Source organism: Bacillus rossius, chromosome 1 (genome assembly GCF_032445375.1).
Source record: "Bacillus rossius redtenbacheri isolate Brsri chromosome 1, Brsri_v3, whole genome shotgun sequence".
NCBI lineage: Eukaryota > Metazoa > Arthropoda > Insecta > Phasmatodea > Bacillidae > Bacillus > Bacillus rossius.
The window spans coordinates 107,758,795-107,781,936 of record NC_086330.1 but is presented as its reverse complement, the minus strand read 5'-3'; the positions used below and the strand labels follow the sequence as shown (position 1 = coordinate 107,781,936).

The following is a 23,142-nucleotide window of genomic DNA, read 5'->3' as shown; positions in this document are numbered from 1 at the left end:
GGTCAGGACCGAGATAATCATGGATTACCGAATTTCACGGACTAGCGATTAAAAGCCCGGAAGTCTTGTCAAGCTTCTCAGACACCGGCGTGCAGCTGGGTTAAGGCCGTTCACGGTAACGGCCGGCCGTCTTCGAATTAGTGTCTCGGCTTAAAGAAATACAGCACTGCCTAGCCATTAGTTCACGGTCATTTACAACAGCCGAAGAGAGAAAGATAAGATCTTGCTGACCTTTCACCCTCCCCCCTCCCACTCGTACAGCCGAATGCCAGCCAGACACGTCACTCGCCAGGCGCCTGCCTTGCGTTGGCGGGTGGAAACAAACAAAGGGAGACGGGAAGCAGAAGTCAGGACATCCCCCTCAAGTTTAAAGAGTGACAAATGTGACAGCTGAAAGGGGGGCGACACAAAGGGTCGGTACAAACAGTGTTGCAGAGTTTGGCGGCCCACGCGATGGCTTGTAGTGTTTGCCGGCCTCCGGCCCGCGTGACGTTAACTTTAAGCGCTGACACTTTTTACTTCTCCTTTTTTTCTTCTCTTTTAAATCGTCCCGGATAATCCGATTCCCGAATTAGCGCATCACGGATTAACGAGGTTCTACTGTATTGTACTTTTAATTCATTATTATATTAAAAAAAATTATGAAGCATGTACTGATTTGGGAAACTTACTTTATATTCATGAACATAGATGCATTTGTATTTGTATTTGTACACATGTATTTTAATCGCAATTCAATTTTAAATATTCTGATACACGTTCTAATTATGTATTTTTTTAGGACCAAGTTTGGTTTGTGTAGACTACCAACGTTAAAATATGTATTATCTGAGAATTCCATGATGGCCAACCAATGAATTTGTTAGCCAATCATTTTGAGCAACATAAAAAATTTTAATGGGTAAACTAGAGAAAACACCCCGTCACTTTTAACTTCGGGCATATTAATCACTATGCTTTAGTGAGGCTTAATTTTATGACGCACAACAATATTTCTTATGGCCTAAAACCATTGAAGACAAGATGGCGCCTTCCAGTTTCCATTAAATATTTCAGGAAAGCGTTTACCTTCATTTGGGACTTTAAACAAATGTCAAGTTGGTAACTACAAAATATTGTTCCGTCGGATGTTGAATTTCGTTTTCCGATTTCCGTGGATACATGAATCACTGTACTCACAGATAATGCCTGAATGCCTTAAATTCACCATGTCGGATTCTACAGCAATTGATGAAGTGACCAGATTATTACGTGATCCTACAGTTAACCCAGAAATAAACATTCTCGAATACTGGAAAACGCAGTCTGCGTGTTCACCCAGGCTACATAAACTGTCCAAAAAATATTTGTGTTCACCACCTGCGACAGTGTTCTCTGAACGTTTGTTCAGCTCTGCAGGAAACATATGTGACCAAAAACGGAATCGTCTTGATCCAGACCGTGTCAAAATCCTTGTTTTTTTTTAAATAAAAATTTAAAGGGTTAAATAATTCTGCATAATGTTTAATTTTTTCTCTTAACTTATAAATTATTTTATAATTAACCCTTGAGAACTGGATTCGGATTCGAGGGGTGGATTCGAGGTACTGTTTGGGATTCGGATTCGAGATTCGGATTCGAGAAAAATGGGATTCAAACCATCACTAGTTATTACATTTCATGGTTTTGCTTGGAGGCGTAAGGCTTCTATACCTCCAACACTACAGAGGTCTGAACCACTCTAGTATCGACCTGGTTCTCATGAATTTGAGTCATGCAGTAGTGGTCTGATGGAATGCACAACCCTCGCGATCTATTAGTGTCACGACCACTGAAGGTACCCTTAAAACAAGACACCTAGTGTCTAGAAATTGTTTTCTCAACAAAAGTGGTTTCTTGTTATGATACCCATCATCAACTGGAAAAGGTTAAAACAATGGCTCAGAATTGACTGGCATGCATAATAAATATTGTAATTTTAAGTCTCAGTGCTAACAGTACTGTAATAGATAATGCATAATATATAGGTAAGTTGAAGCTGAGGATAATGTATTACAAACTGCAGGTTAAGGAAGTGCTCCCACATTTAGTGCTCATTCAAAGTGCTCGTGTGTTTTCCAGCTGGGCGAGCGGAGTGCCCTGGTGTTTCTCTTGGATTCTGCTCCAGATGTGGAGCGAGAGGAGCTACCAGACAGCTTCTTTGACTTGACAGTTGAAGACGCTCGTGTCATTTACAACGACCTTATAACCAAAAGGTGACGCCTACTGTTTGCCGGACACATACATGCTGTAGTTACTTGTTGCTTATGTTCTCTCTTCTAGCCTCCTGTCTGCGTGATGTTAATGTGGTGGTGGCGTTACGGGAGCTATCTGCTTTGTTGTGCGCACACCTGCGTCGTACATGCCTTGCATAGCTGAACAATTTTGAGTTCAATGGTTGAATACAATCTTAGTGATTATGAAACTTTTCATGAATTTTGGAAACCTGTACAGTCCTACTTTCTACTCATTCAAGTTTTCACAAATCAAATTCATGTTTTATATAAAAAAAAAATTCTAAAGCGCAACCGAATACAGTAGAACCCCGATTTAACGAAGTGCTATGGTTACCGAAAATGTTTACTCTAAATCCATGTTTCGTTAAATCCGATTTACCGATTTTCAATGACCCCCACACTCATAATCGCGTCCCTACGTTTCCATATCGTAGACAGGGTCGACGCCGATATCTTGTGCTGCCGTGCTATCTCAGACTTGGTCAACTTTCCATCTTAAACGTTTTTGATCTATCTTACGGCCCCCGGTTCGTACGTAAACCTCAGTCGTACGTACAGATTTTCAGAAACCGTGAAAAATTAGGCAAAAATATATATGAAAAGTGTAAGAAATACGTTAAAGTTTATTAAAATACAGTCGCAACCTGCAGCGTTTATAACAAATACGAACTACATACACATTGCGTCACAGTAAAAAAATTAAAAAAAAATGGCCGCAAATTGATGGATATAGCGCGCCGTACGCGGAGAAAGATAATTAATTACTCAGTCAGCTGTTGTTACGGCGCGGCGTAGCCGCCGGCTGGCTCTCTCTGTTCTCTGAGCTGCGCATGCGCTGTATAACTCACTCAACGCTCCGCCCAGACTCATGACCTTCCATCAGCAGCCAGCCAATAGACGCGAGCTTAGCGGAAAAAAAATAAAAGCTCCACCGCCCGTGTCCCAGTTTTGTCCAGTTCTAATACCAGTAACATAAACGAATCGTCAAAAAAACGTAACAAAGCCGATATCCAAAAACAGTAAATAAAGTCATGTACAGTAGAATACCGCCGATGCATGCGGTAGTGTCTAGCTGAGCTCGGCGCGTCCACTATCGCACGAAAAGCTGTCTCAGCTGCCATGTTATCTTACCCGCCCGCACGCACGAAAAGCCGCTGTGGTAGCTTCTGCGAGAGCATAAGAAACTCGTCCGGCCAGGCTGGCGGTAGCGGCGGCTTGACCTCTCCCATACCCTGCTAATTCTTCAAGGCTCATCCCTCCCAGAGCTACAAACCATGTAAAACCCCCCCCCCCCCCCCCCCCCCCCCCCCCCTTGTCTTCATTTTATCAACTAACATTTCAACACATTCCCTCCCTTATTACACTTCTGCGTGAGAAACTGTCAGCATCCTCCTCCCCTCCCACACCGCGTGCGACTAATGCCAGGTTGTATAGTCCATTCTCGGTAAAATAAATATTATTATGGGCTTATATGACTGTCCTTCGCCGTTAATAAATACTTTATAAGTTTAAGTTATTATGATACAATTTGTTTATTAGTCACACAGCAGTTTCTGCTGAAAAATCACTAATACCCGTGTTTTTTTTTTTTATGCTGCGAATGGACGTGGGAAAGATAATTGCTTGAGCTGTCAAAATAAACATCGCTGACGGCAAGGGTGGGAGCGCATCCTGTCGGTCTGTCGCTGTGATTATCTACTCCAAAACATCGAAGTCCGAACAGCACTTATAAAAAATGTATTCCAAAAACTAAAAACCGCGCACAAAGCTCTTACTGAAAATAATTATAATGGCGTATTGGTGTGACGTGGTCACAAGTTGAAAAAACCTGGAGGATGGGAAAAGGAATATTTGGAAACGTGTGATTAGCACTGTTACTATGCGGGCGTGATTGGAAGATAACGTGGTGAGTCAAGCTAGGGATAAGGAAGGGGGAGGGGGATGCGGACAAAGAAACCCTTCATGACGTCATGTGTCGCGGACAGTCTATCTATCCAGGCGGGCGCAATGGCACGCACCTAAGCAATTCAGTTACAGCGCCCGAAGTTTTTAAGCAATATGAACAATTTATTTTTTATTTTTTGTGATTGGACAGATGAAGAAAATGCACATATTAATATATAGTACCTCCATTCTATTACTGACACCACAGAGTGTATTTTTTAATAAGTTTCCGTTACAATTTACTTTCATATTTTGGAAATCTATATTATTATTTTAATAAATTGGTGTTTTTTGATGGTTCCTGAAAACCTTTACGTTAAATCGCTGTTTTCGTTAAATCCGTGTTCGCAAAATCGGGGTTCTACTGTATGTGTTTAAAAAAACGTAATCAATGCCAAGAGAGATCCAAAAGTCAGTGTTGTTATGTAGTTCACAACTTGGTGGATAGTCTATGGTAATTTCTTCGATCAGAGAGGGAAACCAAATGAGTTAAAATAAAAAAAGTCATAATAACATTAGCAAGCAGAGAAGGTAGCGTGTCCAAAAGCAAGTGATATTACAATGGTTTGCTGATGGGTGCCAGGCGGGCTGGCGCGCAGACATGCCAGCACCATGGATCCATTATCTGAGAGAGGAGGGTGAAGAGGATCATCTAGGGGGAGAGGGTGTCTACTGCACTACGTGAAGTACAGCATTTGTCAAGTGAAATGCAGCACAAAGCGCTTAAAACAAATTTTTGGTCGATTTAGTTGAAAAATTTGAGTTTTTAATAAAAAAAACAGTTTCTCAAAAAAAAGGTCATAATCAACGGGGTCTTAACAATGGGGTTTTGGTGTAGTGCTATTGCAGTATTTTTTTATATTTCTGAAATTTTATGTTTCACTTTGCTCAAAGTGTGCCGATATGCTCTTGACTATACATACATACTTTTTAATTTTTTAGGCATGCTGCAGAAATTATATCTTAAGCAAGGCTCCCTAAAATGTTAATTTGAATACCAACCAGCTTCATATTTGTGTGAGTACAAGGCTTTTAGAGATAAATGTTATAGTGACAGTCCCAGGGCATAGATTAGAGATAGGCACCTGGGGTTTAGTACTGGCAGGAACATAAACACTAGAAAAAAATAAAGCAAAAACATGTGTTAAAACAGTTGGTTCGTTAGATACAGAACCATTTACATTAAGAGATAATAATCATCTTTCATGGTTTTAACTTATCTCCAAAATTTTTTAGGGTTTCTTCTTGATGTTGTTATTGATCGTCCGAGACCATTGAAATTTATCATGCTTGATTAGAACTTTCACTTGTTTTCAATAATGAGAAAATTAAGAGTAGTTAAACATATTTTTGGATCATCAGTATAATTTTAAAAACATGTTCCTCCCCCCCTTCCCCATTTTAGAGCAGAAATTAACTGATTTGGAAACCATAGCGGATATGTACCGGCCTTTTATCTTGAAGTTGGTATATATGTTTTAATTTTTTCACTAATATCATTATGTAGTTGCTCAGCAAGATAATTTATGTCAGAAGAATTATAAAAGTCAGTCCAATTGTGATTTTTAGTTGAATTGTAGAAATTGAAATAATTACCTTTTTTGTAATTATGAAACTCAGTATATAATCTATTCATGTTTGAGAAACTGTCAGTTGACATAATAATGTTTAAAGCAGGATTTTACAGGTCTTCTTTAATCAACACATCATTTGCAAAAGTTACAGAACATGGAAAAATATTAGAGCAGCAGAGATTTTGAAGATTCTTCAATGGTTGGTTATTATTGCACTGTATTAGCCTTAGGCTAGTTGTAAAATTAAGTAAATGCTGATCTTTGATTTTAATTTGAGGATGAATGATGTTTTCAGCTGAGTTGTACGCTCAGTCAACACCATGAACTTTAGTCCCAAAGTTTCAATAAGTCATCAGAACAGGTTATAAGTTTATCTTTTAAGGCCTCAAAGTATTTACAGTAAGCATTGGCAATAGTATCAGGCGGAAAGTAAATATTTCCAAGAATTAAAAATGTGGAAGATAAGGTTTTAATTCTCATCCACACAGCTTCAACTACAGAGGAGTCAAATATATGTATAGGTTTAGCAGATGTGAATTTATTTTTGCTAATAGCTATTAATGCACCGCCACCTCTTTTCTCGTTAGTTAGTTGGGATTCCTGTCATTTCTAAATATCATTTACTGATCGGTGAAATAATGAGAGTTTACACTGCATTCATTTAACCACGTTTCGGTAAGACAAATGATATCTAATTGGGAAATAATAAGAATTTCATAAAATTCATTTGAGTTAGTTCGAAGTCCTGTGACATTTTGATATAAGATTATCAAATATTTAACACTAGACTGCACTGGATTTTAGTAACGATGCTCCTCCTGGCCTCTGGTTAGAAGAAGATGCAGACGCGCTGGCCGTGGGAGTACAAAATGAAATATTATTGACAATTGCTGTATCCGCAAGAGTGGATTCGTTGTTGGCAATTTGTTCAGGATGAAGCTTTCCATACAAGGGGCTAATCAGTCAGCCACTAGGCCAGTCAACTTGGTTGTTAATATGGCTGAAGTAATTTTCAGGGACAGAGACATGGAAAGATGCGTTGGAATTATGTTTTGTTTTAATTTCTGTCACTTTGACTTGTGATAGGTTTTGTTCATTGGAAAGATATTCAATGATTTCCTGTTCCATCATCGAGGATTCAAAGCGTGTGACAATCAAAGCTTTTGACTTCTGATAGGTAGGTTTAGATATGGTTTTAAGAGAGGATGTGTTACGAATACTAGCTTTCGTTGGTTTTTTTTTTACGAACTCGGTCATGTTTAGTATAAGCGTTGCCGTTGGTGCGGGACTTGTGTGCTTATTGCACAATGGTAAATAAAGCCTTCTTTGTCGTCAGGTTGGTAGTTGGTGTTGATGTTGGGATTCATGATGACGCAATTCATGCTACGTTGGTAGTAAGTCACAAGTCGTGTTGCTGTGGCTGGATGTGCCCGGCGCTTCAGCGTGACTTGATAACTTACTGTTGGAGGATTTTTTCATTGCTTGACTAAAATATTTTTCATAGTTTCTCTTGTTTTTTAGGTTTTGCTTGATCTGGGATAATTCTTGTTTGATTTCATAGGCTTTTGCTCTAGAGTCCATGAGCAAAGTTTTTAGAACTGATTTGCATTCTTTAAATCATCAACTTTTTCACAAAGTAATTTCACAATGCTGATTATTTCTTCCATGCTTGAGAATCAGGTTTGGAAACTTCACGTTAGGAGTAATCATGGTTTTCATTGGTTTTTGAAGACTTTTTTTTTTGACTGTGACCTAAACATGATCGGGTAAATGTCTCTCACTAGCTCAAGCTCAAGAGTAAAAGCATCATTAAGGGATGCCAAAACCCCCCGAAATTCAGGCTGATTATATAATGATGAATTAATGATTTACACTAAACTATTACAATAGAGTAACATATGAATTGCGGAACACACGCAAAACTTTGTCCGGCGGCTAGGAACTCATGGCCATTGATAATGGGTTTTTCTTACAACTGATTTCCATGCCTGCTTGTGAGTAATGTGGTTTTCCTTGTATTTTTATTTTTGTCTACTTGATTTGGGTTCTGTAACAAAACAAAATAGAAATTAATTTTACATATGTAAAAGCATGCTATGAGATTTATTATAAGGGTAGCCTATAAAATCAATAAAGAAAATTATTTAAATGAGTTTAACAAAAATAAAAATACATAATAAATTGAATTAAAGATGCACGTGCATTTTATATGAGTGAAATTGGGCAAGTGTATAATGTCACTTATTTAAAGGAATTGCAATCTTAAAACATTAATGTTCTTTGAAATCTTCCAAATTACCTACATCAAATGTAAGATTATTAATGAATACGGACATAAGTTCAGAGAACCCCAACATGTTTTCTTTTAGGTAGTTACTTTCAGTCGAGCAATCAGAACTGCTTTCAACATCTCAATTTTCTGTATTGTACGATGAACCGGAATCTTCTAATAGTTCGACTATGCAATCATTATTTGAATTCATTATTATTTTTATCACTATTCACTACACAAACAATCAACCAGAACAGCAATGCCTTTAATGATTCACGAATAATGACAATGTCGAGTGGCAGAAACTGTAGTTCTAAGATAACTCACTAGAGCATGTTTGTATGACAAGGTTCCAACTGAGCACTTGGAACTCATTCATAACTCAAATTTGTCTGTAAAAACACACAGTTCTATGTGTTAAATAGAACCTTGTTGTCCCAACGAATCAAACGGTGATATCGGTTGGAACTTCAGCGGTCGTGTGACTCTGCTATTTCTCCACAAATTGTAGCACAAGTATGTTCTTGTAGCAGAAGTCAGATGAAACCCTGTCACTCTAACAACTCATTTCCTTTGATTTTTTTTAGTTGGAACCTTGACATTCCATTTGGTCGAATTATATATAGAAGAGTAAGATTCTATTGAGTGCATGTAACTGTAAAAATGGCTTAATTCATTTAAGCTGTATGCACCAAATGTGAAAGGGCGAGACAGCAAGATTCTTCATACCAAAATTAAGGCTTTTTATGTTTACTGGGTGCTGTATACTTACACATTAAAAGAAGAAAGAAAAAAAAGAAAAATTCCTGTCACAGTGTTTTGGAAATTTCACAACCAACTGGTTTTCAATATTTTCAGACATGCTTGGCTATAGGTAATAATTGAAATTTGTTCAAGTTTTTAATGTCACTGCAGCATTGAATTTTTTTCTGATAATAGTTTTTTAAAGAAATTTTTGCTTTTTATTTACAAGCAGTGGCAATTAGTTAATATGCTAAATGTTTCCCACATTATTCTTATTTAGTGTGTGATAAGCAGGATGTGCCCATAAAACACATACGCAACCACTCAAAAGTTGTATCTATGGATTTTTCTTAATGTAACAAAATATTTAAGTGATCTTCGCCTTCAAATTAAATTTTGTCTTTGACTTTGATTCAAATTGAAAGAAAAAAAAAAAGGTTTTGCACTCCCCTTGTATTTTATACCTGTAGTAATATATTATTTTGTGTACCCTGAAAGGAAAAATCTTTTAATATACACAATGTGAACACGCTTATAGAAATACACTAAAGCTCTTATAACTATCATCCATTGAAATTATCTGAATGAGGAAAATACTTGTTAAATAATATAAATTTTATTTGTGGAATTTAAACATTGCAAGTCAACATAGAGTGCAAATTAATGCAGATTAGTCTAGAAGTTTTCAAAAATTTCACACTTTCTGATGCTAAGAGAAACATCATAGAGGACACACCTGTGCAACCTGTGATTATTATCCGAGCTGGATGTGAAAATTCTGTGGTAATAACTGCAATGATGCTCTGGTAAAAATTCAGAAATAAAGAAATAAAAGAATACTTAGGAATAAAAATGAAGATCAAGTGAAATCAAGCAATTAAAGAATAAATCTTAAGTATGCATAATGATGCTGGACGAATTTACAATCATATTATGTATATACAATAATAAATAAAGTTTGTGACAAATAAAATAAATAAAAATCACCCAATAAACACAGTGAGTGTTTTCAGTATTCACAAATTTATTTGAATCTGACTTAGAGTAACTATTATATATTGACTTGTGAGAAAAAATCAGGGTGGGTGGTATTGCTTCACTACCATAATTGTTTATGCGGAAAAGTCTCTAATGGACCATCAGGTATAATTTAAGAGGAAACTCACATTTTTATGATTGTATCTATTTATTTATTTTGGGTTAATCTTAAAATAATATTTTACATTTATCAAGTGTAAATAAATATTTACTTTACATTTAATACTTTTAATACATTTAAAACGGGGTTTCCATTTGCTTCGTCTTCGTCCATCTGTATCAGATCTTCATAGTTCGAGTTTATTTTAGCCATCCTTGCCTCTACTGGTCAACACAATCGATGGCCCTACAGCAGCGCCTAACACTTCAAGTCTACAGTGCTCACGAAGGAGCCTCACTCGCTCTGTTGATAAGTTCTGGTGCTCCTTTGATTCGGTGTGAACCGGCCTGAGCGCTAGTTCCTCTGGCACAGAACACTTCTGTAACTGAGCGACATTACCTGAAACAAGTAAACTTTAGAACGTTTTGTAAACTGTCATCTGGCACAACATTTCACTTGACAATTAATTTATTTTCCTGCTTAGCTAACCTTTTAGAGCACCTCAATATCCACACGATGACGCACAAGTAACTCTTGTAACTTTTTCCGTTGCGAAGTTATGACCCCCTCCCCTCCCCTCCCCGCTCAATGAGGTAGGTGCACAATGGCGTAAGTGCACTAATAGGCAATGTATAGTGGTCTATTTTCAGAATATATACAACACTAAGCAGTATAACCCTTTAGTCACGATAAATTAAAATTTTTGACGAAAACAAGTGTTTCTTCGCTAACTCTGGTAGGACCTTATTATGTAAGCCTTTGAAAAAAAAAAAAACATTTTCATGTTAAAAAAATGCTAAATTTTCTTTTCAAGGATCTTCTCCTTCGTTTGAGACAGGGATGGGAAAGGCGAGGAGGGTGTCCACAATGTTTTGACATTTTCAGGCCTGTAAGGAAATAAGTGTCCATTTCTGTTTTAATGAAAATGTTTATGTACTTCAAAGATGGCATTCTTTTATTAGTTTGTAATATAAATTTTTTAAAATTTTAATAAGAGTTATTTGAATATTTGATGATTTTTTTTGCAAACCTAATTTACTGCCGTTTTTGGCACCTTCATCTTCCAATTCCATAACAGATTTTTTCAAACTTGGAAACTTTTTTACAGTATAAACTTTGTGCAATCGTGTAATAGCTTGATTTGTTAAGCAAATAATTTTTTATTCTGTTTTGCAATTGAATTTTGCTTGTTTGGATTTCTGCAAAATTACTTTCAACAATGCTTGTTGATTCAGCGACATAGTATTTTAACTTATGTGTTACCTTTTTTTGTTTTAGAATATAGTGTTTTTTCATACTGTTAATTATTCTTTGATCTTTATTAATTATTTACGGATAATTATTTGTGGTGTTGACGTGTGTTGAAAGCAGAGCGGAGATGGAAGACGCACCTCTCAGCACGACTGCCATGCGAGAGCTGGAGAAATCAAAACAAGTCCTGAACAACCTCCATCAATATCGCAAAGTTGTGTTGCGTGTACAGTTCCCAGACCGCACCGTGCTGCAAGGAATGTTCTCCCCCATCGAGACTGTTCACAAAGTTATGGAATTTGTGCGGCAGTACCTTGAAAACCCGGGAACGTCTTTTTACTTGTGTGAGCAGTGTATTATTTAAATATTTTACTCGAATTAGTGTCATGCCATAATGACAGTTGACACTTGCAAATAGATGGTTACGATAGCATTGGAAATGTTGAAAACCTGACTTCCTCATCCCTCGTGGTTCCCAAGTGACACAGTTGCTGTCATGCCATTGTTATTTATACATTGATCAGGACATATGATAATGCTGAAATTTGAGAATTTCTTAAAAGCAGCGCCAAAATATCAAACTCCCATAAACATTATTATTTCAACATGATAAAGTGGTTCTAAAGGATCATCTTTTCAGTGAAGTTGGATACATTTGTACCACTGAAATTGTAAGATTTTTTTCCCCCTGTTAAACATGGGAAAAAAAACATTGGTTTTATTCATTCCATCTGCTGAGCCTGCTAAATGTATGTGTGAAACTAGTTTTGGAAACTCTTTCTCGTATTTCCTTATTACAGATTATTATTAAAGCAATATTATAGTCTAATGGCATGAAGTGTGGCTGTTAATAATCAAAATAACTATAAAAAAATTTTTTTGTTGTAAGCCTCTTGTAAAACTGTATCAATCTTTTATATATATATATATATATATATATATATATATATATATATATATATATATATATATATATATATATATATATATATATACACACAGCGAAACCCCTTATTTACGTTACCGTTATTTACGTTTTCCCGTTATTTGCACTATATTCTTCAGGTCCCGTTTGGTTCCCATATAGTCCAATACAATACTTTCCCGCGAATTACGTCTCAAAAATCGAATCAATCCCGCTATTTACGTCACGTAACAACCATAAACAACCAGAAAATACCGTGGAGCTAGTAGGCAATGAACATTTTAAATAGCAAAATATACATATTTTATAACATGAAAAGTTGCTTTTATTTCTAAACATGTAATAATTTAAGCCTAGGCGTGTAAAAGTACGAGTAATTATAGCAGGAGACAATCTAAAATGCACGAGGGAAAAACGTAAACTCATGAATGTACAAACATGGCTGCTTGTAAGTTCTGATACTGTATTTATGTCACAACTTAGCCGAAATACTGGTACGAGACATAAACTTCACAAGATAAAATGAGCGGTGTCTTGGTAACTGTTTTATACGTCTTTTATAATTTGGGAAGTATTGTACAGTTGACGCCATATTTTTTAAACTAACCATTTATTTCTGGGGATCGTAAATAATTAATTATTGGTACCAAGACATCATGATAATATAAACATAAACTTGAACATGTCACGGCAGCGAGAAAACTGGTGCGTATACCAATAAACTGGTATTAGAACTGGATAAAATTGGTACACGGGAGGTGGAGCTTATATTTTTTTCCGCTAAGCTCGCATCTATTGGTTGGCGGCTGATGGCGTCATGAGTCTGGGCGGAGCATAGAGTGCGCATGCGCCGCCGCGTCGTTACAGCAGCTGACCGAGTACAATGACCTTTCTCCGCGTTTGGCGCGCTATTGTCGGTAAACATTCATCAATTTGCGGCCTTTTCTTAAAAATTTTTTTACTGTGAGCAATGTGTATGTAGCCCGTATTTGTTATAAACCCTGCCGGTTGCAACTGTATTTATAATTTGGAGAGGCAAATAATCTCCTTGAACAGCCAAAAAAGCAAGCAGAAGAAAATTTCAAATTTATTTTTTAGGAAGTAATCAGAAAAACATTTTGGGTTTCATTCGTTTTTTATTTTTGTCAAATGTGGTAAATTAATAATTGATTAAATACTAAAGTAAAATTTGTTGTTAGTGTGTTTGTACCTGCATTGTAGTATGTGCTATTAAACAAAAGGAAAAAAATTCTAAATAAGGTAAACTGTACTCCTTTTTATACTTTTCCCTTTATTTACACTTTCCCGCTTTTTACACTTTTTTACTTTGTCCCCATGAAAAGTGCAAATAAGGGGTTTTGCTATATATAAAAACTGCAAAGCATGCTAAGGCAGTAGGTGTTTTCCATAAATTTTCTTATATATATCCAGACTTTTTTCTATTTATTCAAGTAAAGAATCCTTACCACTGGGAATCTCTATTTGTAAATACTTTACTACATCATTAACATGAGGGACCTATTTTCCAGTACGTCCATGAGTTGTTCTAAATATGTAATTTTAAGGGGACTTGCTTGGAAGGTGTTATTGCAGTTATGTGTGTGTATATATATGTGTGTGAAGGTATTAATGATGTTTCATAATTAATCATCTGTATACGTAATAAATAGCAATACTAATACTATATCTTAAACAGTGATTTTTGTATTCATATATGATTTACTGTTAAAACTAAAATAATAAATGATATTTTATGTATAGCTTGATAAAGGAGAATTAAAATACTTTATCTTCTAATGTTAAAGAGGTTTTGGGTATTAATACATAGTAATTATTTGTATGGTCATGCCCACACTGCAATGTTTCATTAAAGATTGTTCTCAAAGTACAAAAAAAGTATTCAGAGGTTCAGCCAGTCTTATTTTCGACAGTCACAACGCCTCCGAAACAGATCCTGGCACCGGAGGTTACCCTCGTGGAAGCAGGCTGTGTCCCGAGTGCGCTGCTGCACTTTGGGTGTGACACAGGTGACCTCCAAGCGTTCATCAGGCCGGACGTTCTGGCACGTTCCTCGTCCTTCCGCGCGGCCGCGACCGCCGCTCGGTACTCCAGGTCGGTGGCCCGGTCGTGCTGTCTCACGCTCAGTTTGATACTACCCGGCTTGATAACATTACACTTTTTATGATTAACAAATATCGTAAGATAAAAGATTTTTTTTTTTCAATTTTACTGTTTGTTGTTTTTCTAAGATCATAAAATAGTGTCTTTAGACGATATTGTATACATTCTGAAACTAAAAAAAAAAAAATCAATTCTAAACATTGAATGTTATTTCACAGTTGGTCACTATTAATAAAAAGACATTCCAAAAATTTTGTACTATGGTCAAGACATAACAAAAAATTTTAATATTAAATGATATAAAGCAAAAAAAGGTTGATACCAAAATTACATTTTCTTAAAAGACTTGAATATTATCAGATGATGCTGTTGATGAAATACAAAGAAAATTTATTTCCAAATTTCTCATTCCAAATTCTCCTTTTAAAAAGATTTTTTTTTGTACATTTATTATTATATTATAAAGTTGTCTCCAATCATTTTGTGCTCTTTTGGTGTATCTGGCAACAGAGCACAGTGAAACAAGAATGGTGCTAATAGAATGCCCATCAAAATTAGCACTACAATTTAGGATGAGATACGCTCTAGCAGGGCCAATGGCTCCGGCTCTCTGCTTCACGTGTGCATTCTTCGTGCTTTACATCGCCCTCTGCAGGTTGGGGCAAGATGTTCAAAAGGTACAGTAGTCGCAGGATATCTGAAAGCTTCACATTCTAATCTTCAAATATTTATATTTGAAATGCTTGAAGTTTCATACATGTAGAAAATGCTAACCAGGACGGGTATTTACTATCCTTATTCAAGAATAAATTCAACTGTCACCAGGCTTTTAAATATGTGCCTACTGTACACTTTTGTGCAAACTGATGTCTTAATAATCTTTACAGGATTAGCGAAATTCTAGGCAAGGCTAAAAGCTCAAAACTAAATTTCAATATTTTTACCTGCGGATGTAACGCATTAATGATTGTGTGTGTATGTGGATAAATATGCTGCTTCCTTTGTTTGGATTATAAAGGCAATATTTACACTTTATAGAAAGTAAATATTTTATTTCCTTTAATATTTATTTTGTTTAATTACATTTTATTCCGTATGTTTATATTTGTACTCTATGATTAATTCAGATTGTAAATTTCTTTGGTTATCGTTTTGTCTATGTATTACTCTATGTGATTTTTTATTTTAAATATTGTCAAGGCTAGCATAGCAGTATTTTTTGAAATAACTATTGATTTAAAGATGAACATGTCAGTAATGGTTAGTAATTTTACTATTTTTTGTTTTAACAACAAACTAAAGAAAATTGTTTACTAGTGACGGGGAAAATATTCTTTTAGAACGAATTGAGACCTGATTAAGACAACAGCTAGAACGCAACGATTTTGACATTGATTTATTAATTGAATATTTTATAGAAGATTAGAAATGGTTATTAATGCCAATATTAATTGAGTTCTGAAGAAAATAATAATTTTAATCAACGAAGATAATACTCATACATCAAGATTTTAAATAATTACTTAAGAAGAGAAGTCGACAAAAATCCGTGTTTAAGAGATCGTCAAATGACTTTAATTTGCTTTGAAACTACGAAGATTAAATGCCATTTATAATTCCGAAGAAAGAAGAATACTGTTGAAGAGTGAAAAGTCGCAGTTCGAGCCCGGGAAGGATGAACGTCGCGCAGTCCAGCCCAGTCGCCGCCCATAATCTGAAGGATGGAGTCGTGACAGCGCATATTCCTGCCGCACGCTAGAGGACGGAGGAGCAACACCAATATCGCAGTCCTGGATGAGTCGAACCAAGGAGTCTCCGAGAACCTACACGTCTCGTGGTATCCTGCAGCAAGATTTGGTCCCTTACCCCATCACCCGAAGACTCGCTGAATATAGAAATTCCCGAGAGAATTACAATTTAAGAAAGACTAACATTTTTCACAGAACTAGAATCTGTTATATTAGATTGCATATTCTTTGCAAAGAAAACCGATTAACTTGTTCATCTTTAGATTTACAAATCAAATTCCGGAATCGCGATCCAGAGGTAGATAGTATTATCTAGTATAGAAGGAATTTGATATTGGAAAATGTATTGCTATTTTGGTTGACTGGTACTGCAAGTTACGTACCCAGTAGTCCAAGCTCTACCGGATTGAAGTTAGTTGAAATAAATAACATCCAAATAATTAACATTTTGATAGTAAAGATAATTCACTCAAGTGAAAGAATTGTTAGATGCTTTGAAGTTGAGAGTAATAACAAATTCCATCTGTAGTTTAAAATAAATTAGTTTAAATTAAGTTTTTTCTATTAAGTGTGAATTTGTGCATGTCAAAGTGTATTGTCACCGTCGTCACAAACATTACACACAAATATAAATCGTACATTTGAATTTGTTTACACTTTATTCCAATGTCTTGTCACAATATTAGTATTTAACATACTTTTGACACACTTTACCTTGACTTTCAGACACAAGTTTCTTGATACAATTCTTAAAACTGAGAGAGGTAGGCTAGAGAAACCAAAATTATTAAATACATTAAATAATTTCAATATTTACACTAGCTGACTCCACAGTATTTAAAATAAAATAATCTAAGGAAATTTACCAAAAAAATCATTATTTTAAAGTTTACAGATTTTTAGAATTTGTTTTCGTGTACGTATGTACACTAGAACCTCGATAATCCGAGCTGGATGGGACCGGGGCCAACTCGGATTATCAGAACCTCGGATTATTGTAAATACTAATAAAAACACGCAAAATCAATTTCTAATACATATGTCGATGTTTTAATAAAAATAAAATACAAACATATTGAAAGGCAGATTAGAAATATATACATAATTATTATTTTTTAATGCTCCTACTTCTCAGCTGCTCGTGTGCTCCACTTCTTAAAAAACATTACGTCATTTGGCGTGACGTCATCTTGCTGCTCCACGTATTCGAGTGCCTTTTCTAAGCGTAGAAACCCATCTGCATGGCTAATTTTTTTGTTGGTTTCTTCTTCCCCTTGTTCGTCTTTTTCGGTGTCCTCATCCCGGTTGTTGACCATTTCAATAATTTTCTCATCTGTCAATTCTTCAATTTCATCACTGTCTAACCACTTCTTAACCTCTTCAGCACTGGATTCCATTTCGCAGCCAGGGATTGCCACCATTAAATTCAATAGAGTCATATTATCACAGTCATCTTCAACTGTTTCTTCTTCTTCACTTTGTGAAACTCTCGGTTTTATAAGTTTTGACCAGGATTTCTGTATAGTTTCCTGTTTAATTTCTGACCACGCATCAACTAACCAATAGATAACGTCTTTTATATTAACTGTTTTTAGCATATCTACTAATGAAATTTCTTCTTCTTGCAAAATATATGTCAGAAGCATGCGTCTGTACTTTTTCTTTATTGTCGCAATGACGCCTTGGTCCATAGGTTGAATGAGGCTAGTCACATTTGGGGGCAGGAAAACAGTTTTAATTTTAATTTCATCACTTGAAAGCTCTTCTACGTTTGGATGGGATGGAGCGTTGTCAATAACCAACAGTGCTTTTCTCGGTAATTGTCGTTCTTTTAAAAAAGTTTATACTGAAGGAACAAATTCCTCGAAGAACCAATTTTTAAAAATGGTCGCATTCATCCACGAGTTCTTTTGATTTTTGTATGCGACGGGTAGTGCGTTCATATTTACATTTTTAAAAGCTCTAGGTTTTTTTGATTTTCCTATCACCAAGGGACGAAGCTTATGTGTCCCAGAGGCATTGGAACATGGCATAACAGTAATTCGTTCCTTGCTCTTTTTATGCCCAGGAGCGGAAATCTCGTCACAGTTATATAATTGATCATATGTGTAGCCCCCTTCTTCGATCATGCTTTGAAATTTTTGAACATAGTTTTCAGCACCAGCAGCATCAGCTGAAAGCTTTTCTCCTGTGATATGCAATTGCCGCACACCGTATCTTTTTTTCCATTTATCCAGCCATCCTTTACTGGCATTAAAATTGCTTTCACCTTCTTGTAATTTATTACGAAAATACTGCGCTTTTTCTTGTAATATAGGCCCAGAAAGAGGGACACCTTTTTGCCGCTGTGCTAAAAACCATGAAAACAAAGCTTCACTTGTTTTTTCGTACTCACTTTTTTTCATACGAGATCTGGATGTTGTAGCCTGAGAAAGATTTTTTTGAGTTTGCCATAACTCCAATTTCTGTCTGTTGCGCCTCCAGTCACCCACAGTAACAGCACTCACTCCTAAATCACGCGCAATTGTTTTTAGCAGTTCACCTTTATCAACCCGCGTCAGCGCTTCTAATTTATCACTTAATGATATTTCAGTATGTTTTCTTTTACTTGCGACTTCTGACAGGGGTGGGCCGCTACCTGCTATGTACAGTCACTTACCCAACTCACCCCATCAGGCCTTCCTCCTCAACGTAGCCCTGGCCGTCCCTACATGTATGTGTGTTTGCAAAATTCATATTTTTTTCTTTCTCATAACCCCCGAAACTGACTCAGATTATTGGGAACTCGGATTATCGGAGCTCGGATTATCGAGACCCTAGTGTACTTATTTGTAATGTTGACTAGGAAAAAAAAGAGGTAAAGGAATAATGGTTGTTGGATCAGAATTTTGTTTTGTTAAATAGAAGAGCAGTCATTAATTAGATCTTTTTTCCCTTATCATACCTGCCAACTTGGCAAAAAAAAAAACCATCAGTAAGATTTAAAAAACCCTAAATTTTTGCGTACATCATACATAATGATTTAATCATAAACAAAATGTGTTGAGGTGAGTAACAGATATTCAGTTGCAAAGTTGTTAACTTTACATATCGAAAGCATTCTGACCGCAAAATCGAATCATATTTGTAGTAAGTAAATCCTATCATTCATTGTAGTTAATTTCATGTGAAAGATATTGTATATCAAACTAACAATATGAATATTGTTTAAAGTCTTACACACACTATAAAGACGACTAAACTAGTTTTGCTACCAAAACTGATAAGTAAATGTTAGATATATTTGCTACTTGAATCTGTTTAAATTTTCACTTACTTGTAACGCAAAAACCAGTGGTAATTGCTCTGCAATTTGAAGTCTAGGAATTTGCATGAACCAGTGGTATAAATTTTATACTACTTGAAGTAATTTTAAATTTAAATTTTTTCCCTTATTTGATGATTACATTTTGTTTTTCTAATATTTTGTAATATGTGTAATAATTAACTATGACATTTTAAACTGTTATATGTTGTTGATTAATTGGTCCGTAGCATTACTATTTCATTCGTTCCAACTAGGGATGGGTCGGTACCGGTTCTCGGTTCTCGGTTCCTACGGTTCTCAGCATTTTAACCGGCACCGAGAACCGCAGCTAAAATGTCGGTGCCGGGTACCGGTACGTATAGCAAAACCCTTTACGAAAATAGTCCTTCACTACAACTTAACTGCAGCATGAAATGGCTCAACTCACGTTCAATTCACATATGAATTATTTTTTTGGACTTCTGTGGAATAATATTCATCTCTAACTATAAAATAAATTACACGTGAAAATATGTAATGTTCTCGTCACATCTGTAAACAAAGTATGTTCGTTATACAATCAAAACATAACAGTTGAACGTGCCGTAGATGTATGTAGTTCATAGATGTGTGCAACTCTATAACGTGCCTCAGCAGAGATGTGAGAACAGAAATATGCCATGTTTGTTTCAATTTGTTTTTAAAAATAGGTAGTTAATTGTGTCGTTGAAACGCAAGGGTGACTGGTGTATGAAGAACAATTAAAAGTGCAAAATTTCACAGAATATTTGTTTTATAGAATTAATGATTGATTTAAAATTTTCCATAATAATATTTGGCATTCTAAAATTTTATGCTTTTTGTGCAGTGCTTTGGACTGTAAGTTCACTGCATCTGCAGCCATCTAGCGTAATGGCTAGTAACTTTCTCTCTTAGGTAAACAAGATTGTTTTGAAGGGGGAAGTTTTTTTTTTCTTTTTTAAGTTAAGTGGTGTATGGATGTGTAGATGTATTTTAATATTGGCTGGTCAAACGAAATGCTTGTTGACATTTAAGTATAATTTTTCTGGCCAAATAGAGCAAATTGTGTAAGAAATGGCATCAGAAGTGTGGCAGTAATTTACTGTTGACTGTGCAAACAAACTGAATTCAATGTTGGCAATAAGTTTGATGGACTATTTAATATTTTAATTCTTTGAAAGTTCACCACCATTGTATTTATTTCCATTATTGTAACATTTTCTTTTTATTCCTATTGTTAAAGGAGGGTGTATGTAGATTTTTTGAGGTAATTACTAGATTAATATAGTAAATTTTAGTTATATTAAGTGTTCTCTAAATTATTTCAAATTAATTTGTTTATTAATACATATTACATTTTTAATAGGTTGGTGTGTTTACTGTAGCTTGAAACAGTGCTTTTTTTGTAGCCAAGACAATAAATAGTTTATTACTTAAAACACCTCATAAATAATGTCTGAATAATATTTATTTTATTGTTGAAGTCAGAACCGAGAACCGATTTTTAAGAACCGGTACCGAACCGAGAACCGGGAAAAAACAGGAATTGACCCATCACTAGTTCCAACTACATGGAACATTGCAGTTTTAAGCTGACTGAATCGGTTATATATACTAAAATTGAATTTTGTAGTAGTGAATCAATGATACTATGTTCAAGTGAATGTTCATTAGATTAAAATTAAAATATTACCATACACTAATGTTACAGTTAAAATTATTTCAGATTATTAATTTAAAAATGGCGCCCACAAACATAAATAAATTCATTAGTGGAATTTAAGAAATTCCAGGATTAATTCAGGTGAATATTTGTTTGGCGATAGATACAGTTATCACCTTATGAATAAACGCAACTGTGAAACAGTTACTATTGAGATACTTGAACTTATATGCCATTTTATGTAACAGTAACGAAAGTTGTGCCATAAATGTTGTCCAATGTGATAGCTAAAAGGTTACATATCTTTTCTCATAGATCTAGATAACTGTTAAGTTATCACAGATCTGACGGAAAAAGTATGAGGGAGATACCTCGCACCAGTGAACAAGTGCAAAAGTAGTCTGGAAATTATGCATTTTACACAAGTGTCATTAACAGTCTTTTAACTAAGCTAAGTCTAAAATTTGAATTGTATTTCATTGTGTTATAACTCAAGGCATCTTGTAATATTGCTTCTTGGGTCCTTGTTGATTAAATGTTACTTATGTTGTGTTGTATTATAAAATTATAATGGACTAGTGACTAGATATTGTCTAGCTTTAATGTTTGTGGCTACTGCTATCCAAGTGTTTGTAATTGTTCTGAAGGTTAGGGAGGGGTAGCTACTGCCACTCCAACAGCACAGAACGCTGCCTTTACAGGAGGAAGACGTCAGAGAGGGGTCTAGCAACGAGCAGCTCTGCCAGCGAGAAACGCCCGCCAAGCCCTCAGCCTTCGACTTCCCGCCAGAGCGACGATCCTCTGCCCGCCCGAGATCACCAGGCTCGCGTAAGCCACAGCAAAGGCTCTTCCAAAGTACCAAAGTGGTTCAAAGCAGTTAACTAATATTGCCAGATCATAAGGCTGTATGTACAGATTGTGTATTTGAAATAAATTTGTTTTCTATAATTCTGGTGCTGTGAATACTCCCTACCAACATGAAAACATTACCTACGTTTGTCCTTTTCTGGGGACAGTGAGACGTCTTTAATCCGGCACCTTGAGGACCAAGACCGGGCTGGATTATCGAACATAGACGTAGTTTTAATGGGATGTGAATATGAGAAATGTAACCCGCTACAAAATAGAAAAAACTGCACCAAAATTAAACTTCTGCAGCACAGTAATGTGACCTGGCGACCAAGGACAACAGCTGGAATTCACATGAAAATATCTGGATGTGAGAGGGGCTCTGTTGATGCTGGATTTCAGAATGTGTTGGACACTTTTCGCTGTATTACTCAATATTGAAAGTAATTTGAATTTAGTATTGGGACTGTTGTAACTGTCAGCAGTTTTATTATTATTAGTTTCTTCTAGCTACTGAATCAGTCCTGGAATGCTGCTCCAGATGGGTTATTTATTAGGAAAAGTATTTTTGGTAAAATTTTCTGAAATACCTATACTTTCAGACAAAAAACAAGTAAATATTTATCAATTGTTTATACAAACAGAACCAAATAAAACATACATTTTGTCTTACCACCTAATGGCTCACTTATCATTTAAAAGTAGAATAACACCCTGCTACTCACTACCACAAATAAACTATACACCCTTCCGTCTTTCCAACATTTCCAGCATGTGACACACAAGCAACCGCAATTGTGTGCAGCGCATTGCTACGAAATGTGTCACACCCCAACCCCAAAACCCTTTATTTTATCCTGAAAAGTGAGAGTTCAGATATATATTTTACGATAGCATTAGTTTGATATTTGATTTCGGCTGTTATTTTTGGATTTTGAGTTTAGATTGCATTTGGTACTGATTGCTCTGTTTGTTGACAGGTTTACTTTTTTGGCTACGAGTTTGGACATTTAATGTCTTGAAATGAGTGGGGGGGAAAAGGAAAACTTTCACAGATCAACAGATACTATTTGAAATAATTAATAAAGTTTAGTTAAGGTGTTGAAAGTCAAAATAACGAGACGTCATAAGATCTCGGCATCGACAGTTTACAATCTGGAGCAGCAAGGATTCAATGATCAACGCTGTGCAGGTGGAGGGTCGTAATGTAAAGGCAAAAAGCCTCAAATGTTCAGATTTTTCTGATTTGGAAAATGCAGTATTCAATTGGTTCACTCAGCACATGTGTACCAAATAGTGGACCTATGATATTATAGAAGGCCAATATTTTTGCCTTGAGAATGGGTGTAAA

The 23,142-nt window shown here is 35.6% G+C and overlaps 1 protein-coding gene across 2 annotated transcripts in view; it reads left to right on the top strand.

Annotated features, from left to right (window-relative positions):
* The window catches only part of LOC134541648 (tether containing UBX domain for GLUT4), a 37,047-nt gene extending 15,157 nt beyond the window's left edge, over positions 1-21,890 (top strand). For both annotated transcript variants that reach the window (XM_063385236.1, XM_063385243.1), the window contains 4 exons: positions 2,101-2,234; positions 11,299-11,522; positions 14,035-14,215; positions 21,644-21,890. In XM_063385236.1, the coding sequence (XP_063241306.1) occupies positions 2,101-2,234; positions 11,299-11,522; positions 14,035-14,215; positions 21,644-21,827 (723 nt within the window). In that variant the 3' untranslated portion in view covers positions 21,828-21,890. The remainder of the gene's footprint in view (positions 1-2,100; positions 2,235-11,298; positions 11,523-14,034; positions 14,216-21,643) is intronic.
* Positions 21,891-23,142: the final 1,252 nt, after the last annotated feature.